This window comes from Zophobas morio, unplaced genomic scaffold (genome assembly GCF_036711695.1).
Source record: "Zophobas morio isolate AGI-343-1 ecotype UQ-CSIRO unplaced genomic scaffold, CSIRO_AGI_Zmor_V1 ptg000026l, whole genome shotgun sequence".
Taxonomy (NCBI): domain Eukaryota; kingdom Metazoa; phylum Arthropoda; class Insecta; order Coleoptera; family Tenebrionidae; genus Zophobas; species Zophobas morio.
Window position 1 is genome coordinate 9,898,614 of NW_026972131.1, and position 23,862 is coordinate 9,922,475.

A 23,862-nucleotide genomic window follows, 5' to 3' on the forward strand; every position below is an offset into this window, starting at 1 on the left:
ACGATAACACACAAACCTACACTATGACACCACAGTAATACAGACACAAAAAATAAATTTTATAAATAGTGCTCTAGTTGTCACTCACTACGCTACTGTTATTACTGTTACTGCTACTTCTATTGATACTAGAACATCCAAACCACACCTTAGTAGCGTATATAAAAGTGTATCAAATAAATTTCATTACTTCATTGAAATTAATAATTCGTCCAAACTATAGTCACACATAATTCGTCGAGGTAGCTAAAACTCGCGGGTAGATCACGATGTGCATATATCAAGATCAGTATACAAATATGCGCTTCCTTTGATTATACACATCAATAATGGTGTCTCATTTCGACTCATTTTCCTTCTTCACCGTATAAGCCAACCAACACGCCAAAACAATCCCAGCAACCTAAAAAAATAACTTAAAACTGAACACAGCAAAAAAATTGCAGGTACCTCAACAAACGCAATCCCAATACCCACACCAATAAGAATTTTCGTGTTATCGTTAATCTTCATTTTGAGTTGTTCGTAGCAGCCGTTTTGATAAAGATATTTTCCTTTTGCCACCCCGAGACAATACTCGCTGAGCTCGTTATGCAGCTCTTCGTTAAGGTGACAACACGAATAGGGTAGTTGTTGACCCTGCCAGTCATTAGGGCTTTCCACGCCGCAGCACATGAGCTTTACAAAAATTTTCAAAAATTATATATTTAGTTGAAAAATAGGAGTATAATTTTTGCTACCTTGGATTGGGCATTGTCCCACGCGGTTTTCTCTGCGTTGTTCTGCGAATATTGTTCTATGGACTTGAGTAAAGCTTTCTTTAAAGCGTCTTCGAAGTCGTTTTTGTACACAGCGGCTACAATTCCAACGGTCAACTCGATGATAAAAATTATTAGAAGGCACACGGCGAACTAAAACAATTAAGTAATTTCGGTAAGTAGGTCGGTAATTTGTATAATGTATTGCGTGGTGAACACTCACCCCAATTAGTAACTTATATGATTCTCGAATGGCCCCAAAACACCCCAAAAACGCAACTATAAATATAATTGCGCCTACTACGATCAACACTACAGGGGGGGCCAAAAGCTCGTTTTCCACAAAATGCTTAAAATTTCCCACGTCGGATAACACAAGAGCGCCGGCTACAATAATAGCGATCCCGGAAATCTGAAATGTAAAAAAATGTCTTTTGACTAAGTATAAAAAATTAGAAAACATAAATATGGTGTTAACTACCCCCAACGAGCCCAACCCTCACCAATTGATCAATAAAGGGTTAGGTCAATAACTAAACTTGGTCATGTTTACTTAAACCTATCGAAAAATAAACTTACCGCAAAAATTAAATTAAAAATGAACAGCACGTATTTTATTAAACTCATTTCGCAGGACTCCATGCTTTATCAACACAACTGTTACACTACAAGCATGAGATACGAAACTAGCTTTAGTCGCAATAAATCCACATTTTCTGCGTAAAGCTAAGTGATAATAATGTGCTTATGGAATTTTCTATTGGCGTTCACAACATACAGTTTCTATAGCAGCCCCTAAATTAAAATGTAGGCACAATTCAAACAAAACGTTATGTAGGACATCTAAATAAAAGTAAGTGGACAATAAGTTTTTGTGCGCAGTTTTGTAGGCCGGTTTTAATGGAATTGTCTTCGGACATCTGCAGACGTGAGTAGTATTCTTGGTTTAGGTTGCGCAATGTCGCACGCGTTTTTTTTTTTTTTTTTAATTAATTAAATTAGTTGTGAAATATGATGATATGAATAGACAAGGAGTGAGTCAAGATTAATTTAATAATTAAACAGAAAATATGTTTTACTAAATTTTACTCGTACGATAGCACGTCTCGGCTTACGCCTTATAATGACTAATGAGCAAACTCCACCCTACATTTTTAATGTTCTAATTAGATTAATAGAAGCTTCACCACAATGTCAAACAAAATTACAAAAGAGGAACCATATTTTTATAAAGTCATAAAAATCAATCATAATCGAATTTATTATTCACACAAGCCTTACAATAAATCATAAACGTAATACGTATGATCATGTTGACGTAGCGTTTTTAGTAGTCGCTATTTCGGTACGGATGATAAGCCGCCCTTTAGAGCCTTTTTTCGTGATTAAAAATTGATTACCCGATGTTACACGTCCAGGTTCAGTACATTCACCTTAAGACCTATTTTGGCCGAGGTTATTTATACCAAACATTCACGACATAAAGCGGAAAGAAAAATACCATTAACCACTGCGATTATTGATTGAAATAAAAACCTGGGTGGAGGAGAGAAAATCCACTATAAAACGATCAACAAAGTTGGCGACTAAAGAAAACTCTTTGTGAAATTGGCGTCTAAGAAATAAACACACAAGCAAAGTGAAAGTGTTAATGACACCTGAGTAAGGGTCAACAGTTCATTCTAAAATCCTATTTTCTGAATCGATAGCTACATATTTACATTTTAAAAATAATTTAATTTCATTTGTTTATTGTTTTGTGTAAATAGGCTTGTTTAAAATCCGAAAATGTCAAGAGAATCAAGAAAATAGTGATCCAAACGGAAAAGGGGTGGGTGGGCGGAGCTACTTTAATTTTTTTTTTTTATTTAGGTTTTATCAAATGTCAAAATAAAATTCTATTGTCATCTATAAATAGTAGATACTATATCAAAATTTTAAACAATTGGGTGAAACACTGAGCAATTTTAATAGTAATTTATTTAAAATTACGAAAATTCCAAACCATTGTGGCATGCAACGAATGCATCCAATAATTCCAAAAATTCAGAAAATAGAGGAAGGATGGGTGGGCGGGGCTAGTATTTGCTAAGATAAAACTGAACAATGTTAAGAGTATTTACTATAATGAAGAAGGGGTGGGTGGGCGGGGCTAATACTTACTTATAAGACTGTAGAAAAAAAGTAAACTCAGCCCCGCCCAACTCCTCTTTCCATTTCACTGACTTATTTTATTTGCTGTAAAATGGGAACTGAATTTTATTTTGACAAACGATAGAAATTAAGATTCAAAGCAAAGTCAAAAGTGGCCCCGCCCACCCACCCCTATTCCACTTTGATTACTCATTTTATTGGTTCTAAGACAGAAGTTACAAGGCCGTTACTTGCTTATAAAAGACTGTAGTAAAAGTTATACTAAGCCCCGCCCACCCACCCTTTTTCTCATTTTATCTACTGAAATGAGAAATAAATTTTATAGCAAATAATATAACAAAAGAAATTATGATTAGCTATTAGTTCCCATCCCAGTCGACAGAATTACTAATATGATATATTTAACTCCGCCCACCCACCCCTCCTTTATTTCAGTCATTAATTTAAAGTCCGAATGAAAGGTGGCTCTTATACTAAAAAGAAATTAAGCTGTTAGAATGAGAACAGCGCGAGTGGGCGGGGCTAGTACCTGCTAAGATAAGACTGATTTTGGCAAATGATGTACCTTCCAAGAAAATCAAGGGCGGGTGGGCGGGGCTAGTACTTGCTAAGATAAGACTGATTTTGGCAAATGATGTACCTTCCAAGAAAATCAAGGGCGGGTGGGCGGGGTTAGTAATTGCTAAGATAACACTGAACAATATTAAGGGTATTTACTAGAATGAAGAAGGAGTGGGTAGGCGGGGCTAATGCTTGCTTTTAAGACTCGGTGGAAAAAAAGATAAGCTCAGCCCCGCCCACTTCTTCTTTCCATTTCACTGACTTATTTTATTTACTGTAAAGTGGGAATTGAATTTTATTTTGACAAACGATAGAATTTAAGATTCAAAGCAAAGTCAAAAGTGGCCCCGCCCACCCACCCTTAGTCCACTTGGATTACTCATGTTGTTGGCTTTGAAACAGAAGTTGGAATTCTGTCACTTCCTTATAAAGGTTTTGTAAAAAAAGTTAAACTTAGCCCCACCCATTTTCTCATTTTTTTCTTTTGAAATGGAAAATAAATCTTATAGCAAATAGTATAACAAAAAAAATTACGATTATCTGTTAGTTCCCATTCCCAGTCGACAGAATTATTAATACGATATATTTAACTCCGCCCACCCATCCCTCCTTTATTTCAGTGATTAATTTTACAGTCAGAATGAAAGGTATATATTATACTGAAAAGAAATAAAATCGTTAAAATGTGAACAGCGCGGATGGGCGGGGCTAGTACCTGCTAAGATAAGACTGATTTTAGCAAATGACATACCCTCTAAGAAAATAAAAGGTAGAGGGTATATCATTTCGCAAAATCAATCTTATCTTGACAGGTACTAGCCCCGCCCACCCACCCTCTCTTTTCTTAAAGGGTATATCATTTGCCAAAATCAGTCTTATTTTAGCAGATACTAACCCCGCCCACCCACCCTTTATTTTCTTAGTAGTATAGTATCTGCTAAGACTGATTTTGGCAAATAACATAGCGTCTAAGAAAATAAAGGGCGGGTGGGCGGGGATAGTACTTGCTAAAATAAGACTCATTTTGGTAAATGATGTACCTTCCAAGAAAATCAAGGGTGGGTGGGCGGGGTTAGTATATGCTAAGATAAGACTGAACAACGTTAAGGGTATTTACTAGAATGAAGAAGGGGTGGGTGGGCGGGGCTAATGCTTGCTGATAAGACTCGGTAGAAAAAAAGGTAAACTCAGCCCCGCCCAACTCCTCTTTCCATTTCACTGACTTATATTATCTACTGTAAAATGGGAAGTGAATTTAATTTTGACAAGCGATAGGATTTAAGATTCAAAGCAAATTCAAAAGTGGCCCCACCCACCCACCCCTAGTCCACTTTGATTACTCATTTTCTTGGCTTTGAGACGCAAGTTGGAATGTTGTCATTTCCTTATATAAGTTTCTGTAGGAAAAGTTAAACTTAGCCAAGCCCACCCACCCGTTTCCTCATTTTGTTCTTTTGAAATACGAAATACATCTTATAGCAAATAGTATAACAAAAGAAATTACTATTAGCTGTTAGTTCCCATTCGCAGTCGAAAGAATTATTAATACGATATAAATAACCCGTCCACCCACCCCTCCTTCATTTCATTAATTAATTTTACATAGTCTGAATTTCACTGATTTATTTTATTTACTGTAAAATTGGAATTAAATTCTATTTTCACAAGCTGTAGAATTTAAGATTTAAAGCAAAGTCAAAACTGGCCCCGCCCACCCACCCATATTCCACTTTGATTACTCATTTTATTGGCTCTGATGCGGAAGTTCGAATGCTATATTACTGATATTACTTGCTTATAAAAACTCTGTAGTAAAAGTTAAATTTAGCCCCGCCCACCCACCCGTTTTACAATTTTTCTTCTGAAATGAGGAGAAATAAATCTTATAGCAAATAGTATAACAAAAAAATTACGATTAGCTATTAGTTTCCATTCCCAGTAGACAGAATTACTAATATGATATAATTAACCCCGCCCACCCACCTCTCCTTGATTTCAATTATTCATTTTACATAGTCTGAATGAAAGGTAGATCTTATACTGAAAAGAAATAAAATCGTTAAAACGAGAACAGGGCGGGTGGGTGGGGCTAGTACCTGTTAAGATAAGACGGATTTTGGCAAATCACGTACCTTCTAAGAAAATAAAGAGCGGGTGGGCGGGCCTAATACTTGCTAAGATAAGACTGATTTTGGCAAATCACGTACCTTCTAAGAAGATAAAGGGCGGGTGGGCGGGGCTAGTACTTGCTAAGATAAGACTGAACAATCTAAGAGTATTTACTAGAATGACGATGGGGTGGTTGAGCGGAAGTTGGAATGCGATTACTTGTTTATAAAAGACTCTGTAGGGAAAGTTAAACTTATCCCCGCCCACCCACCCGTTGTCTCATTTTTTCTTCTGAAATAAGAATTAAATCTTATATCGTTTCTATGCATCTTAGAACTTCTACAAATCAGTCAATTTTTAATTTTTGGTCAGAGGAAAATGGGTTTTGCAATGTAATAAAACCACAAATAAAATACTGTCAGTTTATTATTTCACTAGTATTAAACAATAACAAGCGGCGTTTTGAGAATCCAGAATTTTTATATTATATCTTGTACAATATATAAGCAATTGACACTGAAGATGCCAACCTTAAATATAAAAAAATTTCTTCAAAAATTTTTTTTCACAATGGAGCTAAAAATTTAGAATACAAACCTACTACAACACAGTTATTATAAAACACTATTTACTACCATTTTAAAGATACTTTTATACATACATACATACATACAAGGTAGTGCAAAAAATATTCAATGCAACAAGACAGAAAATGCAAATTTTACATACATCTCTTTCGTAACTTTCGTAAACATGTAAAAACTACTTAAATACTTAACATCTCGTTGATTTTGTCCAAAATTCTTGAACTCTACTATACTATCGAACGTTATTCATTGCTGTGATTTTTTCTATGTACAGTAGAAGACTTAGATCATCCTATTCCTCATTCTTAGTCGCCTTTGTTTTTAATCGCAGATGCCAGCCAACAAGCGAGAATGATACCAATAACCTAGAAGGATAAAAGCTCAGTTTGATGACACGTTCACTACTAAAGTGAAATTAAAACTACGTACTTCAACAAACGCAATCCCGATCCCCACGCCGATTAAAATCTTCGAAGCCGACTCTGCCTTTTCCTGGAGCTGATAGAAGCACCCGTCCATGTACAAAATCCCGTCTTGGGGCGCCGCCGACCGGCAGTGGTGGGCTTCCGGGGGCGGCGAGCCCTCTCGCGTGGCGTGGCAGCAGGTCACCGGACGGGTGTTTTCGGGCCAGTCGGTGGGTCCTTCGACGCCGCAGCACTTCAACTAAAGAGAAAAATGGTTTTTGGTGAGATTTGGCGATTTTTCGGGTACCTTGGTCTGGATGTTGTTCCAGGCCGTCCTGTCTCCTTTGCTATTTTCGAATCGCTGCATCGAGCTCTTCATTAGGTCCTTCATGGTCATTTGAAAGTCGTTTTTGTAGACGGCGGCGGCGATTCCGACGGCGAGTTCGATGATCAAGATTATCAGCAAACATAGCGCGAACTGAAAAAAATTTTCAAAATTGGATTTACTAGTTTTGGGTTTTGGTCTTACGGCCATTAGCATGTAGTAGGATTCTCGGATGGCTCCATAGCAGCCGAGAGAAGCCACCAGGAAAACTATGCATCCTGCGACGATCAGGACGACTGGGGGTGCCAGGATTCGTCCTTCCATGAAATGGTCGAATTCGCCCACATCGGAGAGTACTAAAGCACCAGCGACTATTAAACCGATACCCGATATCTGGAAATTTTCATTTTGAAAGTGTTTCGAAAACCGAACTTAAAACCTACCGCAAAAACTAAATTGAAAGTAAATAAAATGTACTTTATCACACTGAGTTCGCAGGACTGCATTGTTGATAGTTTCGTCAACTTTCTGGATCTGGATTTAACAATCTCTGGCACGCTTCATTAACTTTTAGAATTAAATTGGCGCCTCTCATTGGTCAGCTTTTGTTTTGAGTGGTCCGCGTTATGGCAACGGCGCTCTTAAAGAGGCTTTGTGTTCCGAACTGACCTTTTTCATTTGGCGAAAAAATTTGATCTTATCTGGAATTTTATTCATTCTAGGTGTAATTTGGTTTCTGGATTGAGCGCTTCGTGCCGCTAAACACTATTTTACTACTTTTTTTTCTAAAATTAATTTATAAGTTATGAAGTGTTCGTTTTTAACGAGCTTACAAAATATTTAGAATTTATTTACAAAAAGGGCGTAAATCAAAACCAAAAAAATCTGCAGTGTGAAGTTGAAAGCTTGATTTGTCACTGCTATTTTTAGTTTCAAATGCTAAAAAACCCATGCAAGTAATTTTGGTTGCGTGTTTAGCAAAACATGACTATCATATAATCTAACGCTAGCTAAGGTCAAAGCAACAAATGAGTGTTAGGTAGTGTATTAACCTCTATTGATTTTACCAAGAAATTCGAGACAGAGATACATAGTTGCGCTAGACACGCTAGAATAATTTAATTACAAAAATATCTACACGAATTTCCTAATTTTTGAATTTCTGACTACATATTTTTCTCTGTATGAGTCACACTTCAAAATTAACTACCAAATTGGGTCACAACCACAAAACTGGAGCAGCTACAATCACACGAGAATTTCATTAATATTCTTAATGTTGAGGATCAATAATAAGGAAAGCAAATAAGAGTTTTTGTGTAATTCGCTTTCATTGTTCTCTTTTACGTCCAATTTTAACCCGAACGCTTGAAATATTGATTTTGTAAACAAAGTGGTTCGAAGAAATTCCATTCTTTGAAATGTTAACGCATAGTATTTCTGGCTAGAAGGGTCAAGGATTGTCTTTTACGAGTGTGATCTAAAATACGACCAGTGGGGAGTAGTTGGAATTTCTAGTGGTACTTTGGTGACAAGAAACATTTTTGTGGTGTGATACCCGGCGCCTCCACCAACTTTGAACTGCTGTGTTCAAATTAAAAAATATGGCCACTATTTTTATTTTACAGGTTACTGTTTTAAAAGGGGCTCGGGGAATTAAAAAAAAAACAAGAATTGTGTTAACGATGTTTATTATTTAATCCAGTACAGTTATTTAGTTACAGGTACATAAATAACAGTTGAAAAAAACACACATTGTATAAAAATAAACTATATGTGGTTAACAAAGTACATCACAGCTAATAACCAAATGTAGAAGCCGGTGCTGGTCAGATCACGTGAGGCTGATGTTGAAGTTGTTTCATTCCTGAAAAATAAAATAAAACATTAACATAACAACATAATAATTATTATAATTTTTGTGTATTTCGTTTTTTTAGTTTTTTAGTCTTTGAAATTTCCGGGACTTCTTTGAATTTTTTCGATTTTTAATTAAGGGGTTTTCGTGAATTCCAGAAATTCAAAATGTTTAATTTTCAGAGTTTTAGGATTAAACTTCTGAATTTTCGGAATTTTCCGAAATTTTGAAAGTTTTTGAATTCTGAATTTGTAAAATTTTAGCAAATTTTGTGAAAATTTCGGCTGTATTCTGTTTTACTCGAAGATTTTTTTATTGATTATTGTTATTATTTTTATTAAAGTTACACCAGTTTTAGATTTTGTGTAAAAACCTTATTGATTGAGAATGTTTTTTATTCATTAGAAGAATTTGTAAAATTTAATTTTCGCTAGTGTACCTACTTATATTTGACGTATGAAAAATTACTATGTAATTCTTGTCATGAATAAATTACTATTACTATTACTACTATTAAATTCCTGAAACTTTTTACTTTTTCAAATAGTGAAATTTCCGTAAATTTTAAATACTTAAATTTCTTTGAATTTCTGCGATTTTTAAATTTTTGTTTTTTTAATAGTGTCCAATTTTTTCAAATTTTTGATTGAGATTAGCAGTCGGAAAATCGAAAGATCGAAATTTATATAAATTGAGAAATCTTTGAAAAATTGAAGAAGTCGAAACTCAAAAGATCGAGACAAATGTAAAATTTTAAATTTTTTGAAATATGAAAATAGAAATACTTAGGAAAATCGAAAAATTTTAAACTTAAAGGTAGAAAAATTCAAAAATTGAAAAATCGATAAAGTGTGGAATCGAAATGGGGAAAAACCCAAAACTGAAATATCAAAAAATTGAAAACTGGAAGAATTGAGAAATTGAAAGATCACAGAACTGAAACATTGAAATGAAAAATCAAAAAATTGAGAAATCGAAAAATCAAAAATTTTTAAAATCGATAAATTGATAAGCCGAAAAATTTAAAATCAAACAGTCGAAAAATCAAAAGATCGAGAAAAATGTAAATTTAAAAAAAAAATTAATTTAAAAATAGAAGTATTGAAAAATTGCAAAATCGGGATGTCGAAAAATCTAAAAGTTTTAAAAATTAAAACGAAAAACTGAAGAATCCAAAACGTTGAAAAGTCGAGAAATTGAAAAAATCAAAAAATTTAAAAATCTAACATTTAAAAGTCTAAAAATTGAAGAATCGAAAAAGTAGAAATCAAGAAATGAAAAAATCGAAAATCGATTAACTGTGGAATCGGAATATTGAAAAAATCCAAAACTGAAATATCAGAAAATTGAAAAATTGAGAAACCGAGAAATTAAAAAATCAAATTCATAACTGAAAAATCGCGAACTCGAAAAGTCGAAAAATCGAAGATGAAAAATCAAAACCTGAAAAACCGAAAACTTTATGAAATTCTGAAAAATTCAAAAATTGGAGATGTCGGACAATCAAAACATTGAAAATAAATCGAGGAATGGAAAAACCAAAAAGTCAAAACGTCGAAATCGAGAAATCGAAAAGTCGAAAAATCAAAAAATCGCTTATCAAGAAATTGAGAAATGGAAAAATCGAGAATTTATAAACATCATGAACTGAAAAATGGAAAAATTTAAAAACTCAAAAATCAAAAAATTGAGAAATATTTCAAATCGATGAATTGATTTTAAATCAAGAAATCGAAAAATCCAAAAATTGAGAAAAATGTAATATTTAAACATGTTTGAGATTTAAAAATTGAAATTGAAATATTGAAGATTTGAATTGAAATACTGAAGAAGAGCAAAATCGAGAAATCGAAAATTCTAAAATTTTAAAAATTGAAAAATTGAAACATCGAAAAAATAAAAATAGAAAAATCGATTAACTGACGAATCGAAATTTCGAAAAAACGCAAACTGAAATATAAAAAAATTGTAAAATTAAAGAATCGAAAAATTAAAAAATCGAAGATGAAAAGTCGACGTCGAAATATTCGAAATTTAAAAAAATCGGAGAACTGAAGAATCAAAACCTGAAAAACCGAAAATTTAGAGAATTGAAAATCTGAAAAATTGAAAAATCGAGAAATCGAAAATTCGAAAAATCAAAATATCGATCAACAAGAAAATGAGAAATCGAAAAATCGAAAATTTAAAAACGTCATAACCTGAAAAATGGAAATATCTAAAAACTGCAAAATCAAAAAATTAAGAAATCGAAAAATCAAAAATTTTTAAAATCGATAAAGTGATAAACCGAAAAATTTAAAACCAAAAAGTCGAAAAATCAAGAGATCGAGAAAAATGTGAAATTTAAAAATAGAAGTACTGAAGAATTGCAAAATCGAGAAATTGAAAAATCTACAATTTTAAAAATTAAAAAATTAAAACATCTAAAACCTAAAGAATCCAAAAGTTGAAAAAAGGGAATTTAAAAAATCAAAAAATTGAAAAATCTAAAATCTAAAATTCGAAAAACTGGAAAATTCAAAAAATAGAAATCGAGAAAACAAAAAATCGATAAACTGAGTAATCGAAAAACATAAAGATCACAAAACTGAAACATTAAAAAATTGAGAAATCAAAAAAATTAAAAAATCGAATTCATAACTTAAAAATCGAGGTCGAAATGTTAGAAATCTAAACATTTGAAGAATCGAAACCTGAAAAACCGAAAACTTGGAGAATTCAAAATCTGAAAAATTGAAAAATCGAGATGTCAAAAAATCAAAACATTGAAAAGTAGGAAAATCGAGAAATGGGAAAATCAAAATATCGAAACGTCGAAAATCTAGAATCGAAAAGTCGAATAATCAAAAAATGGGTTATCAAGAAATTGAGAAATCTAAAAATCGAAAATGTGAAGAATCTGGAAATTAGAAAATCGAAAAATTGAAACTGAAGAAAGTGAAAAATTAAAAAATCGAATTCATACCTAAAAAATCGAGAAATCGAAAAGTCGAAAAATCAAAACATTGAAAGTCGAGAAATCGGGAAATAGAAAAATCAAAATGTCAAAACGTCGAAAAATCGAGACATCGAAAAGTCGAAAAATGAAGAAACCGAAAATGGGAAAATTTAAAAATATCGTAAAGTGAAAAATAAAAAAATTTGAAAAACGGAAAAATTAATTGAGAAATCGAAAATTTGAAGAATCGAAAAATTAGAGAATCGAAAAATTGAAAATGAGGAAAGCGAAAATTTACAAAATCGAATTCATAACTCAAAAATCGAAAATCGAAAAGTCGAAAAATCAAAACATTGAAAAGTCGAGAAATCGAGAAATGGAAAAATCAAAAAGGCAAAACTTCGAAAAATCGAGACATCGAAAGTCGAAAAATCAAAAATCCATTATCAAAAAATGGAAGAACCGAAAATGGGAAAATTTGAAAATATCGTGAAGTGAAAAATAAAAAAATTAAAAAATTTGAAAAACGAAAAAATTAATTGAGAAATCGAAAATTTGAAGAATCGAGAAATTAGAGAATCGAAAAATTGAAAATGGGGACAGCGAAAATTTACAAAATCGAATTCATAACTCAAAAATCGAAAAATCGGAAAGTCGAAAAATCAAAAATCGATTACATATCAAGAAATTAAGAACTCGAAAATCGAAAATTTAAAAACGTCATAAACCGAAAAATGAAAAAATTTTAAAATTTAAAAAACGAAAAAATGAATCGAGAAATTAAAGAATCGAAAAATTGAAAATGGGCAAAGCGAAAAATTACAAAATCGAATTCATAACTCAAAAATCGAGAAATCGAAGAATCGAAAAATCAAAACATTCGAAAACTGGAAAAATGAAAAAATTAAAACGTCGAAAAATCCAGAAATCGAAAAGTCGAAAAATTAAACAACCGGGTATCAAGAAATTGAGGAATCGAAAAATCCAAAATTTAAAGCGTCATAAACTGATGAAAATCTAAAAATTTAAAAATCGAAAAAATTAATTGAGAAATCGATAATTTGAAGAATCGAGAAATTAGAAAATGGGAAAGCGAAAAATTGAAAAATCGAGAAATTGCAAAATCGAAAAATTGAGGAATTAAAACACTGAAAAAATCCCAAAACTGAAATCTCGAAAAATTGATAAAGCGAAAGTTGAAAAATCGGAAAATTGAAAATTCGAAAAATTGAGAAATCGAAAAATTGTTACATCTATAATTCTGACTTTTTTCCAAAAATCTCGATCGCTGGGATCGAAATTTAACACGGGTTCATAAACCACAAGTTCAGAACTTTTTAACATTTAAATAACAATTATTCGACAAAATTCCTGGACCTTTCTAAATAAGTTTTTTTTTTATTTCAGTAACACCAACATTTCATAAAAACTTAGGTAATCTCGAAAACTAGAGAGAATAATTTGCGAAAACTAAATTTCAAAAATTCATAATAGTCCATAAACCCAAAAAATTCACAAATCCAAAAATTCTCAAATTTTAACTACCCGTTTAATTTTAGCTTCTTGTTTCTTAAGGACATCGTGTGTTGGAAAACGGATACCTAATAATAAAAAAAAATTGAGTTGCTGCAATTTTTTATAGACTTTTATTTTTCGACTTTTTGGATTTTGGAGTGTTTGTAAACATTTGGTTTTGCTTAGAATTGTTCAGGGTTTTTTTCAATTTGCGATTTTGGATTTTTTAATTTCTTATTTTTTTTTAACTTTTGATTGAGAAGTACTAAAGAAGTACCAAAAAAAAACAAAATCATGACAAAAAACAACAACGTATGTAAGTTGATGTTCTGAATAGGATTCATAGTGTTTCTTTTTTAAAACTCTTAACGACTTATTAGTCAGTTCGACTTTGTCTCATAACTTGGAACTTGGTGTTCTAAGTACAGGTGTCCCAAGCAAAAATGGTACAGCCAATAATCATTACACAATAATTATTGCTTTTATAGCCACTTTATAATTACGGCCACCTGTACAAACACAGACGCGAAGTGCGAAAACCTTCACCAACATTACAACCCCCACTCTCGAAGAAAAAAAAACAACAAGGCTTGCTTCAGTTTAATCAAAGCAATCGAAGTACTGACAATATTATTGTACAAATTTCAGTAAAAAAGCTGCTACTTATTATTAATGTGAAAACACAAAAGCGTTAAAAAATCTATTTACGCAATTCCGACAACCCCGCAGACGAGTCTAGCCCCCGCATGTCCCGTGGTCTTCGAGTCGTCGAAACCTCCTAGCCCCAAATCGTCTTCACCAGCGTGGATAACCAGGGCACGCCCGATAATGCAATTATCGCCATCCAAAGCAATCACTTTGTCAAGGATATCGACCGTTGCGACACTCTTATCGTCGGCAACGATGTTCCCCAGATCCCCAACGTGACGATTTTCGTCGGCCGGAGCACCATGATCTTTCTGCAAATTAATGTAATCATGTCAATTACACAATCATGTACAAATCCGCGCTGTAATACTTTGGTCGGATTGAAATGTCCCCCAGCCGCTGCACAAGCGTTGTCGAGGTCGCCCTTTTCGTGGATGTGGAAGCCGTGCTTTCCCGCGGGAAGACCGTTGATGGTACCTTCGACTTTGATGCCGTCGGCGGTGCTGGTAAAGGTGACCCGGCCGTCGATGGTGTCGGTTTTTAGGACCACCACGGCTTGCTCAACCTTGTAAAGAGTGATGGGTGATAATGGGTGTGGAAAAACGCGAAGGTACTTACTGCGGCGTAGGCAGAGGCGAGGAGGACGGTACTGATTAGAAGCCTCAACATCGTGGTTCTGGAAATTAAAGAATTAGTACCACACCTACGACTGTAGAAAAACGACGCACTGCAAGTGTGGAGCAAGTGAAGCGAGAAAGCGTACTGGCGTTTAGAGGAATGTAAGCGGATTATTTAAGTAACTTCGCAATACCTAAGACAACTATAACAACCGGTTTTTTTTAAGTGGTGTGAACCATACAACATCAACAACGACAATAACTTATATGTTATCCCACCTAAGCGCTTCATTTTTTATACTAGCGCGAGGCTGCCGATTCGGGTTCATTATCAAGGTTGCGGCAAATTAATTGTTAGTATCTAGTGTTAAAATATATCAATATATGTTGTTTTGATTTTTTTTTCAAGTGCATAATAAGCGGCTTAAGTGTGTTTTGCAGAAGTGGTGCTTAGTGATAAACTCACTGACATGTTTTTATTTTTTTGGTACTTTCAACAACGTATCACAAGGTTTCTTATCGCAATTGTACGATTTTTATGTCATTATGTATATATATAGATATAATGCTCGTTAAATTCTTTACTTAGATTGGTGTTCACATTTGAACCAAGTTTGATCAAATTGACGTGACACGGTTACAAAAACATCCTTGAAACATAATAGGCACTTGAGACTTTAAAAAAAGATGTACTTGGAAAAGTAATCAAGCATAAGTTTTTGTTAACATGTAGATCGTTTCCTGATAAAGACACAGTAGTATATAACACATTTACGAAAGGCGGCACATTTGTGAAGAAAATGTCTTTGGTTAAATTCGAAATGTGTTGAAAATTGTCCAAGGAGAAACTATCGAAAAACTTTGTTTTTGAAAAAGTTGTCAAAAAATTACCAAAAACTTATGGGATTTAGGTTAAGACGTGCTGATTCTGAAAATATAGCGTGTTGATGGTTTCGGGTAAAGGTTTTATAAATATTTCAAGTGAAATCGAAGTTTTTGATAAATCCAAAAATTGTCATATTTCAATTTAGGATTCTGGAAAAATGATAGAAATTATCGAAGAAATGAAGCCCAAAGTAACTTTTTGAGGTCGAATTCTACAAGCAAATGGCTTTGGTTACGTTTCGAAAATGGTCGAAAATTGATCAAAATTTTCCGAGAAGGTATTGAAAAAAATTTTTTTTTGAAAAGTTGCCACAAAATTCCCAAAAAATTCTTGACTATAGATTTCGACACGCGGATTCTAAAAATATAGCGTGTTTGTGGCTTCGCGTAAAGGTATTAGAAATATTTCGCTTAAAATCGATTTTTTTTTTTAATACAAAAACTGTCGTATTTCTCTGGATGAATCTGGAAAAATGGTAAGAGTTATCGAAACAATGAGGCCGGAAGTAAATTGTAAAGGTCAAAATCAACAAGAAAATGTCTTTGATTAATTTTCGAAACTGGGCGAAAATTGGCCAAAATTTTTTAGGGAGGTGTTGAAAAATTTTGCTTTTGAAAAGTTGCGAAAAAATTCCCAAAAAATTCAGCAATATAGATTTCGACAAGCTTATTCCAAAAATGTAACGTATTTTTGATACCGGGGCAAGATTTTAAAAATTTGTATTCAGTTTAAAATCGATCGAATGAGGCCGAAAGTAAATTCAAAGATCATAATCTACAAGAAATTGTCTTTGATTAATTTTCGAAAATGGTTAAAAATTAACCAAAATTTTGCTATTGAAAAAGTTGCCAAAACTTCCCGAAAAATTATGGGATTTAGATTTAGACGTGCTGATTCTGAAAATATAGCTTGTTGGCGGTTTCGGGTAAAGATTTTATACATATTTCAGTTAAAATCGATTTTTTTGAAAAAATACAAAAATTGTCATATGTCATTTGGAGATTCTAGAAAAATGATAGAAATTATCGAAAAAATGAAGTCGAAAGTAACTGTTTAAGGTCGAAATCTACAAGAAAATGTCTTGGGGAAGCTATTGAATTTTTTTTTGAAAAGTTGCCAAAAAAATTCCCAAAAAATTCTGAACTATTGATTTCGACATGCCGATTTTGAAAATATGGCGTCTTTGTGGCTTCGGAGTCTGGAAAAATGATGAGAGTTATGGAAAAAATGACGCCGGAAGTGAATTCTAATGGTCAAAATCCACAAGAAAATGTCTTTGGTTCGTTTTCGAAAATGGTGTTGAAAAATTTTGTTTTTGAAAAGTTGCGAAAAAATTCCAAAAAAATTCTGCTATAGACATTTCGGCAACCTTATTCCAAAAATATAGCGTGTTTTTGGTACCGGGGCAAGATTTTAAAAATTTGTATTCAGTTTAAAATCGATTTTTTTGAAAAAAATCCAAAAATTGTCATACTTTAATCGACGATTCCGGAAAAATGGTAAGAGTTATCGAAGAAATGAAGTCACAAGTAGCTTCTGGAGGTCAAAAAGTACAACAAAATGTACTGAGTTAATTTTCGAAAATGGTGGATAATGGGCCGAAATTTTCCTAAGATATTGAAAAATTTTGCTTTTGAAACAGTCTCCAAAAAATTCATAAAAAATTCTGAAATATAGATGTTGACGTGCTAATTCTAAAAATATAGCATGTTGTAGAAATATTCTTCTTGAAATGGAATTTTTTGAAGAAATTCAAAAATTCTCATATTTTTCTGAATGAATCTGGAAAAATGATAAGAGTTATCGAAAAAAATAAGACCGGAAGTAGATTCTAAAGATCAAAATGTACAAGGATATGGCTTTGGTTACGTTTCGAAAATGGTCGAAAATTGGTCAAAATTTTCCAAAGAAGAGGTACTGAAAAAATTTGTCTTTGGAAAAGTTGAACAAAAATTCCCAAAAAATTTTGAAATATACATCTCGACGCACGGGTTCGAAAAATATAGCGTGTTTGTGGCTTCGCATAAAGGTTTTAAAAATATTAGGGTTGGAACTGAATTTTTTGAAAAAATTTTAATTTTTTCAAAAAATTCGATTCCAACTTTTCTTAAAATTGTCATATATTTCAAGGGGCGATTCTGTAAAAGTGGTAAGAGTTATGGAAGAAATGAAGCCGAAAGTAAATTTTAGAGATCCGTCTACAAGAAAATGTCTTTGGTTAATTTTCGAAAATGGTCGAAATTAGGCCAAAATTTTCCAAGGAGAAATTTTTTTTTTTTTCAAGAAAGTCGCCAAAAAATTACCAAACAATTCTGGGATATAAATTTCGACAAGCTGATTCTAAAAATATAGCATGTTTATGGTTTCGCTTAAACGTTTTAGAAATATTTCGTTTGAAATCGAATTTTTTGAAAAAAGTAAAAAATTGTCATATTACTCTGGATAAAACTGGAAAAATGGTATGAACTATTGAAAAAATGAAGCCAGAAGTAAATTCTAAAGATCAAAATCTACAAGAAAATGTCTTTGGTTAATTTTCGAAAATGGTCGAAAATTGGCCAAAATTTTCTTAGAGCAAGTTATTGAAAAATGTTGTTTTTGACAAAGTTTCCAAAAAATCCACAAAAAATTCTGGGCATAGATTTCGACGTGCTAATTCTAAAAATACAGCGTGTTTATGGTTTCGCATAAAAGCTATAGAAATATTGTTCTTGAAATCGATTTTTTTTTTTAAATTCAAAAATTGTAATATTTCTCTGGGTGAATCTGGAAAAATGGTAAGAATTGTTGAAAAAAATAAGACCGGAAGTAGATTTTAAAGATCAAAATCTACATGAAAATGTCTTTGGTTGATTTTCGAAAATAGTCGAAAATTAACCAAAATTTTTGAAGGAGAAAAATTGAAAAATTTTAGTTTTGAAAAGTCGTCAAAAAATTCGCAGAAAATTCTGGGATATAGATTTCGACAAGCTGATTCCAAAACTGTAGCGTGTTTTTGGTGCCGGGGTAAGATTTTAAAAATATTCAATTTAAAATTGATTTTTTTGAAAAAATCCAAAAATGTCAAATTTCAATCGGCGATTTTGGAAAAATTGCAAGGGTTATCTAAAAAATGAGGCGGAAAGTAAATTCTAAAGGTAATAATCTACAAAAAAATGTCTTTGGTTAATTTTAGAAACTGATCAAAAATTGACCAAAATTTTCCAAGGGGAAGGTACTGAAAAATTTTGCTTTTCAAAAAGTTACCAAAAAATGCCCAAAAAATTCTGGGATATAAATGTCGACGTGCTGATTCTAAAAATATAGCATGTTTATGGTTTCACTTAAAGGTTTTAGAAATATTTCGGTTGAAATCGATTTTTTTTTTTAAATTAAAAAATTATAATATATATGTACATTTCAAGCAGCAATTCTGGAAAAATGGTAAGAGTTATGGAAGAAATGAGACCGAAACTAAATTTTAGATGTCAAAGTCTATAAGAAAATGTCTTTAGTTAATTTTCGAAAATGGTCGAAAATTCTCCAAAATTTTCCAAGGGTGAGAGAGGTATTGAAAAATTTTGCTTTTGAAAAGTCGCCAAAAATTCACAAAAAATTCTGGGACATAGATTTCGACAAACTGATTCCAAACCTGTAGCCCGTTTTTGGTGCCGAGACAAGATTTAAAAAATATTCAGTTTAAAATTAATATTTTTGGGAAATTTCAAAAATTGGCGATTCTGGAAATATGTGAAGAGTTATCGAAGAACTGAAATATAAGAACTATAGATCAAAATGTACAAGAAAATGTCTTCGGTCAATTTTGGAAAATGGTGGAAAAAGTGCCAAAATTTTCCCAATTTTTTGAAATTGAAAAATTTTGCTTTTACAAAAGTCGCCAAAAAATTCCCAAAAAATTCTGAGATATAGATTTCGACAAGCTGATTCCAAAAATATAAAATGTTTATGGTTTCACGTAAAGGTTTTAGAAATATTTCGGTTGCAATTAAATTTAAAAAAAAAATTCAAAAATTATCATATTTCAGTCAACGATTCTGGAAAAATGGTACGACTATCGAAAAAATGAGGCCGAAAATAAATTCTAAAATTCATAATCTACAAGAAAATGTCTTCGGTTAATTTTATAAAAGGGTCAAAAATTAACCAAAATTTTCCTAGAGGAATGTACTGAAAAATTTTGATTTTGAAAAAGTTGTCAAAAAATGCCCAAAAAATTCTAGGATATAGATGTGGCCGTGCTGTTTCTAAAAATGTAGCATGTTTATGGCTCCGGGTAAAGGTTTTAGAAATATTTCGGTTGAAATAGATTTTTTTTTTAAATTTAAAAATTCTCATATTTCAAGCGGCGATTCTGGAAAAATGGTAAGATTTATGGAAGAAATGAGACCGAAACTAAATGTTAAAGGTCAAAATCTATAAGAAAATATCTTTGGCTAATTTTCGAAAATGGTCGAAAATTCTCCAAAATTTTGCAAGAGAGAAAATATTGCAAATTTTTGCGTTTGAAATGTCGATAAAAAATTCCCAAAAAATTCTGAGATATAGATTTCGACAAGTTGATTCCAAAACTGTTGCCCGTTTTTGGTGCCGAGGTAAGATTTAAAAAATATTCAATTCAAAATTAATATTTTTGAAAAATTCCAAAAATTGGCGATTCTGGAAATATGGTAAGAGTTATCGAAGAACTGAAGCCGCAGCTTCTAAAGGTCAAAATGCACAAGAAAATGTATTTCGTCAATTTTGGAAAATGATGGAAAAAGGGCAGAAATTTTTCCAATTTTTTGAAATTGAAAAATTTTGCTTTTACAAAACTCGCCAAAAAATTCTGGAATATAGATTTCAACGAGCTGATTCCAAAAATATAAAATGTTTATGGTTTCGCGTAAACGTTTTGGAAATATTTCGGTTGCAATTGAATTTTTTGAAAAAATCTAAAAATTGTGATATTTCCTTCAGCGATTCTGGAAAAATTGTACGAGTTATCCAAAAATGAGGCCGAAAGCAAATTCTAAAGGTCATAATCTACAAGAAAATGTCTTTGGTTAATTTTCAAAAATAGTCAAAAATTGAGTAAAATTTTCCTATTGAAAAATTTTGCTTTTGAAAAAGTTGCCAAAAAATTCCCAAAAAATTCTGGGATATAGATGTCGACGTGCTGATTCTAAAAATATAGCGTGTCTAGGGCTTCGCGTAAAGCTTTTAGAAATAATTCGGGTGAAATTGAATTTTTCGCAAAAATTGTCACATATATTTCAAGCGGCAATTCTGGAACAATGGTAAGATTTATGGAAGAAATGACACCGAAACTAAATTTTCCAGGCACAAGTCAATACGAAAATCTCTTTGGTTAATTTTCGAAAATGGTCAAAAATTCTCCAAAATTTTCCAAGTGTGAGAGAGATATTGAACAATTTTGCTTTTGAAAAATCGCCAAAAAATTCCCAAAAAATTCTGGGACATAGATTTCGACAAACTGATTCCAAAACTGCAGACCGTTTTTGGTGCCGAGGCAAGATTTAAAAAATATTCAGGTTAAAATTAATATTTTTGAAAAATTCAAAAACTGTCATATTTCAATCCACCATTCTGGAAAAATGGTACGAGATATCGAAGAACTGAAGCCTCAAGTAGCTTTTGAAGGTCAAAATATACAAGAAAGTGTCTTTGGTCAATTTTGGAAATGGTCGAAAATGGACCGAAATTTTCCTAATGGAATTATGAAATAATTCAGGTGAAATTGATTTTTTTGAAAAAATTAACAAATTGTCACATATATTTCAAGCGGCAATTCTGGATTTATCGAAGAAATTACACCAAAACTAAATTTTACAGGTACAAGTCTATGCGAAAACGTCTTTGGTTAATTTTCGAAAATGGTCGAAAATTTTCCAAAATTTTCCAAAGATGAGAGAGGTATTCAAAAATTTTGCTATTGAAAAGTCGCCAAAAAATTCCCAAAAACTTCTGGCATATAGATTTCGACAAGCTGATTCCAAAACTGTAGCCCGTTTTTGGTGCCGAGACAAGATTTAAAAAATATTCAATTTAAAATTAATATTTTTGAAAAATTCAAAGATTGTCATATTTCAATCGGCGATTCTGAAAAAATGATAAAAGTTATCGAAGAACTGAAGCCGCAAGTAGCTTCTCAAGATCGAAATGTACAAGAAAATGTCTTTGGTCAATTTTGAAAATAGTCGAAGATGGGTGAAAATTTTCCTAAGAGGTGTTGAAAAATTTTGCATTCAAAAAGTCGCCAAAAAACTGCCAAAAAATCCTGGAGTATTATAGATGTCGACGTGCTAATTCTAAAATTATATGAATATTTCGGTTGCAAATGAATTTTTTTTAAAAATCCAAAAATTGGCATATTTCATTCAGCGATTCTGGAAAAATGGTAGGAGTTATCGAAAAAATGAGGCCGAAAAGGTCATAATCTACAAGAAATTGAGTTTGTTTAATTTTCGAAAATAGTCAAAAATTGACCAAAATTTTCCAAGGGGAAGGTATTGAAAAATTTTCCTTTTCAAAAAGTTGCCAAAAAATTCTCAAAAATTCTGGGATATATATAGATGTCGACAAGCTGATTCCAAAACGGTTGCGTGTTCTTGGTACCGAGGCAAAATTTAAAAAATATTCAGTTTAAAATTAATATTTTTGAAAATAGTACGAGTTATCGAAAAAATGAGGCCGAATGTAAATTTTAAAGGTCAAAATCTACAAGAAAATGTCTTTGGTTAATTTTCGAAAACGGTAGAAAATTGGCCAAAATTTTCCAATTGAAAAATTTTGTTTTGAAAAATCGCGAAAAAATTCCGAAAAAATTCTGAAATATAGATTTCGACAAGCTGATTCCAAAGTTGTAGCGGTCCGGGACACGATTTTGAAACTATTTAGTTAAAAATTAAAGTTTTTGAAAAAATCCAAAAATTGTCATAGTTCATTCAGCGATTCTGGAAAAATGGTTAGAATTATCGAAGAAATGAAGCCGAAAGTAACTTGTGGAGGTCAAAAGCTACAAGAAAATGTCTTTCTTTAATTTTCGAAAATAGTCAAAAATGGGCCTAAGGTAGTGAAAAATTTTGCATTTGAAAAAGTCGCCAAAAAATTCCCAAAAAATTCTGGGATGTAGATATCGCCGTGCTGATTCTAAAAATATAGCGTGTTTATGATTTCGCGCAATAGTTTTAGAAATATTTCGAATGAAATCGATTTTTTTGAAAAAATAAAAAATAGAAGAAGTTCAAAAACATTAGAAAACGGGAGAATTTCGACAAACACACCTGGAACGAAGGTCTAAAAAATTCGACTATCCAGGTCTACCAAAGAAACAAAACTACAAACTTAATCGAAAAATACAACAGAATAACAAATGAAATGCCAATGTATGAGTAACAACGGAGAAAACAATTTTATCGCAAAGGAAAGTCCGCATTAATTATTAGAAAAAATGCCATGCATAAATCAATTATCAATTTTACTCGTGCTCGATTACGAATCAATAATACCAAAGATATCATTAATTTGTACCATGAGCCGTGGTGTTACTTAGTCTTTAAACAATTGTATTGTACACCATAAAAGTGACCAAACATTAACCAAAACTTGCGCTGTTAATACGCAAACGTACGTTATCAACAACGATAAGATAAAACTCCCAAATTAGGTCTTGTCCACATTTAAACCGCTTCTTTTACAACAGGATATTTCAACTATAGCCATCATTTTCCACAATTAACCCAAATTAATAGCTAAAAACGCTTGTATTCCGAAAAAATCATTACTATTTACTTTATCCTTGAATGCTTTGCATGTTACTTTTTTCGATAATTACACCGTTTGGCGAGCTTGAACGTTTACTTTTGAATAATGTGCAAATATTTCCCGTATGCGTAAAAACCTGATAAAAATTTTGACCTTTCCAGGAACGTTATAGATTTTTAAGACTAAAACGCTAGATAATAATAATAAACGCCTGTCGTAATATTTCTATTAAAAGGCCATATTTATCCCAATAAAATCGGTTGTGATAACTTTATGAATGTGCAATCACACTTAACAACAAATAATTATGACACATCAAACACGAAACCTAAATTACCCGCCTACGTCATATTTACTATATACTTACTTCGACACAGTTACAACAAAGAAAGTTCGAGTAAATTGTAGACGAAGCAATTTCTCCAACTGCTTTTGCTTTCGTTTCTCGGTAAAAATAAAGCGTTACTTTACGACCACGATCTATTCTTAACGCAATTAATAGCGTCAAGGTTAATTCAGCGTGTGAATTTTTTAACACTAATTTACTTAGTAAGAAACCCTACTTGTACTTAAGTCATTACTATTGTTTAACTTTATTTACCTTTATAATAGTTTCACACTGTTCGACGAGTCACACTACGATAACTGATAATTGCGACTACTTGTTTTAGTTTGTATATGCTACTAGTTTTAACACAATAGTGTCTGGTATTCACTCATGGGTACTTCAATTTA

General features: G+C 32.1%; 3 protein-coding genes across 6 annotated transcripts; all 3 read right to left on the reverse strand.

The window, feature by feature from the left end:
- Positions 1–115: 115 nt before the first annotated feature.
- Positions 116–1,626, reverse strand: LOC135136634 (leukocyte surface antigen CD53-like). The gene is made up of 5 exons (XM_064066005.1): positions 1,338–1,626; positions 982–1,170; positions 741–911; positions 451–678; positions 116–403 (listed from the first exon to the last, which is right to left on the reverse strand). Exons 1-5 carry the CDS (start codon positions 1,398–1,400, stop codon positions 338–340), a joined length of 717 nt encoding a protein of 238 aa, XP_063922075.1. The 5' UTR covers positions 1,401–1,626; the 3' UTR covers positions 116–337.
- A 4,626-nt stretch (positions 1,627–6,252) lies between these two features.
- LOC135136520 (23 kDa integral membrane protein-like) lies at positions 6,253–7,423 on the reverse strand. The gene is made up of 5 exons (XM_064065860.1): positions 7,342–7,423; positions 7,103–7,291; positions 6,881–7,051; positions 6,599–6,832; positions 6,253–6,534 (listed from the first exon to the last, which is right to left on the reverse strand). The coding sequence occupies exons 1-5, from the start codon at positions 7,402–7,404 to the stop codon at positions 6,475–6,477; spliced, it is 717 nt and encodes a 238-aa protein (XP_063921930.1). The 5' UTR covers positions 7,405–7,423; the 3' UTR covers positions 6,253–6,474.
- A 1,149-nt stretch (positions 7,424–8,572) lies between these two features.
- Positions 8,573–23,858, reverse strand: LOC135136313 (superoxide dismutase [Cu-Zn]-like). Of its 4 annotated transcripts, none has more exons than XM_064065533.1 (5): positions 23,729–23,858; positions 14,479–14,536; positions 14,231–14,425; positions 13,921–14,171; positions 8,573–8,765 (listed from the first exon to the last, which is right to left on the reverse strand). In XM_064065533.1, exons 2-5 carry the CDS (start codon positions 14,527–14,529, stop codon positions 8,669–8,671), a joined length of 594 nt encoding a protein of 197 aa, XP_063921603.1. In that variant the 5' UTR covers positions 14,530–14,536; positions 23,729–23,858; the 3' UTR covers positions 8,573–8,668. The 4 variants fall into 4 exon arrangements, with proteins under 4 accessions (XP_063921603.1, XP_063921604.1, XP_063921601.1 ...); XM_064065534.1 differs by lacking the exon at positions 23,729–23,858 and adding an exon at positions 23,495–23,588; XM_064065531.1 differs by lacking the exon at positions 23,729–23,858 and adding an exon at positions 14,672–14,784.
- Between the last annotated feature and the right edge of the window lie 4 nt (positions 23,859–23,862).

Excerpts from the sequence above, each read along its gene's own strand:
- LOC135136634 (XM_064066005.1), bottom strand. The coding sequence starts at position 1,400 with ATGGAGTCCTGCGAAATGAGTTTAATAAAATACGTGCTGTTCATTTTT. Across the intron at positions 1,171-1,337 it reads TTTTTAATTTAATTTTTGCG|ATTTCCGGGATCGCTATTAT; the intron begins GTAAGTTTATTT and ends TTTACATTTCAG. Across the intron at positions 404-450 it reads TTGGGATTGCGTTTGTTGAG|GTTGCTGGGATTGTTTTGGC; the intron begins GTACCTGCAATT and ends TTATTTTTTTAG.
- LOC135136520 (XM_064065860.1), bottom strand. The coding sequence starts at position 7,404 with ATGCAGTCCTGCGAACTCAGTGTGATAAAGTACATTTTATTTACTTTC. Across the intron at positions 7,292-7,341 it reads CTTTCAATTTAGTTTTTGCG|ATATCGGGTATCGGTTTAAT; the intron begins GTAGGTTTTAAG and ends GAAAATTTCCAG. Across the intron at positions 6,833-6,880 it reads GGAACAACATCCAGACCAAG|TTGAAGTGCTGCGGCGTCGA; the intron begins GTACCCGAAAAA and ends TTTTCTCTTTAG.
- LOC135136313 (XM_064065531.1), bottom strand. The coding sequence starts at position 14,769 with ATGAAGCGCTTAGGTGGGATAACATATAAGTTATTGTCGTTGTTGATG. Across the intron at positions 14,172-14,230 it reads GACATTTCAATCCGACCAAA|AAAGATCATGGTGCTCCGGC; the intron begins GTATTACAGCGC and ends ATTAATTTGCAG. Across the intron at positions 8,766-13,920 it reads TGCGGGGTTGTCGGAATTGC|GAATGAAACAACTTCAACAT; the intron begins GTAAATAGATTT and ends TTTATTTTTCAG.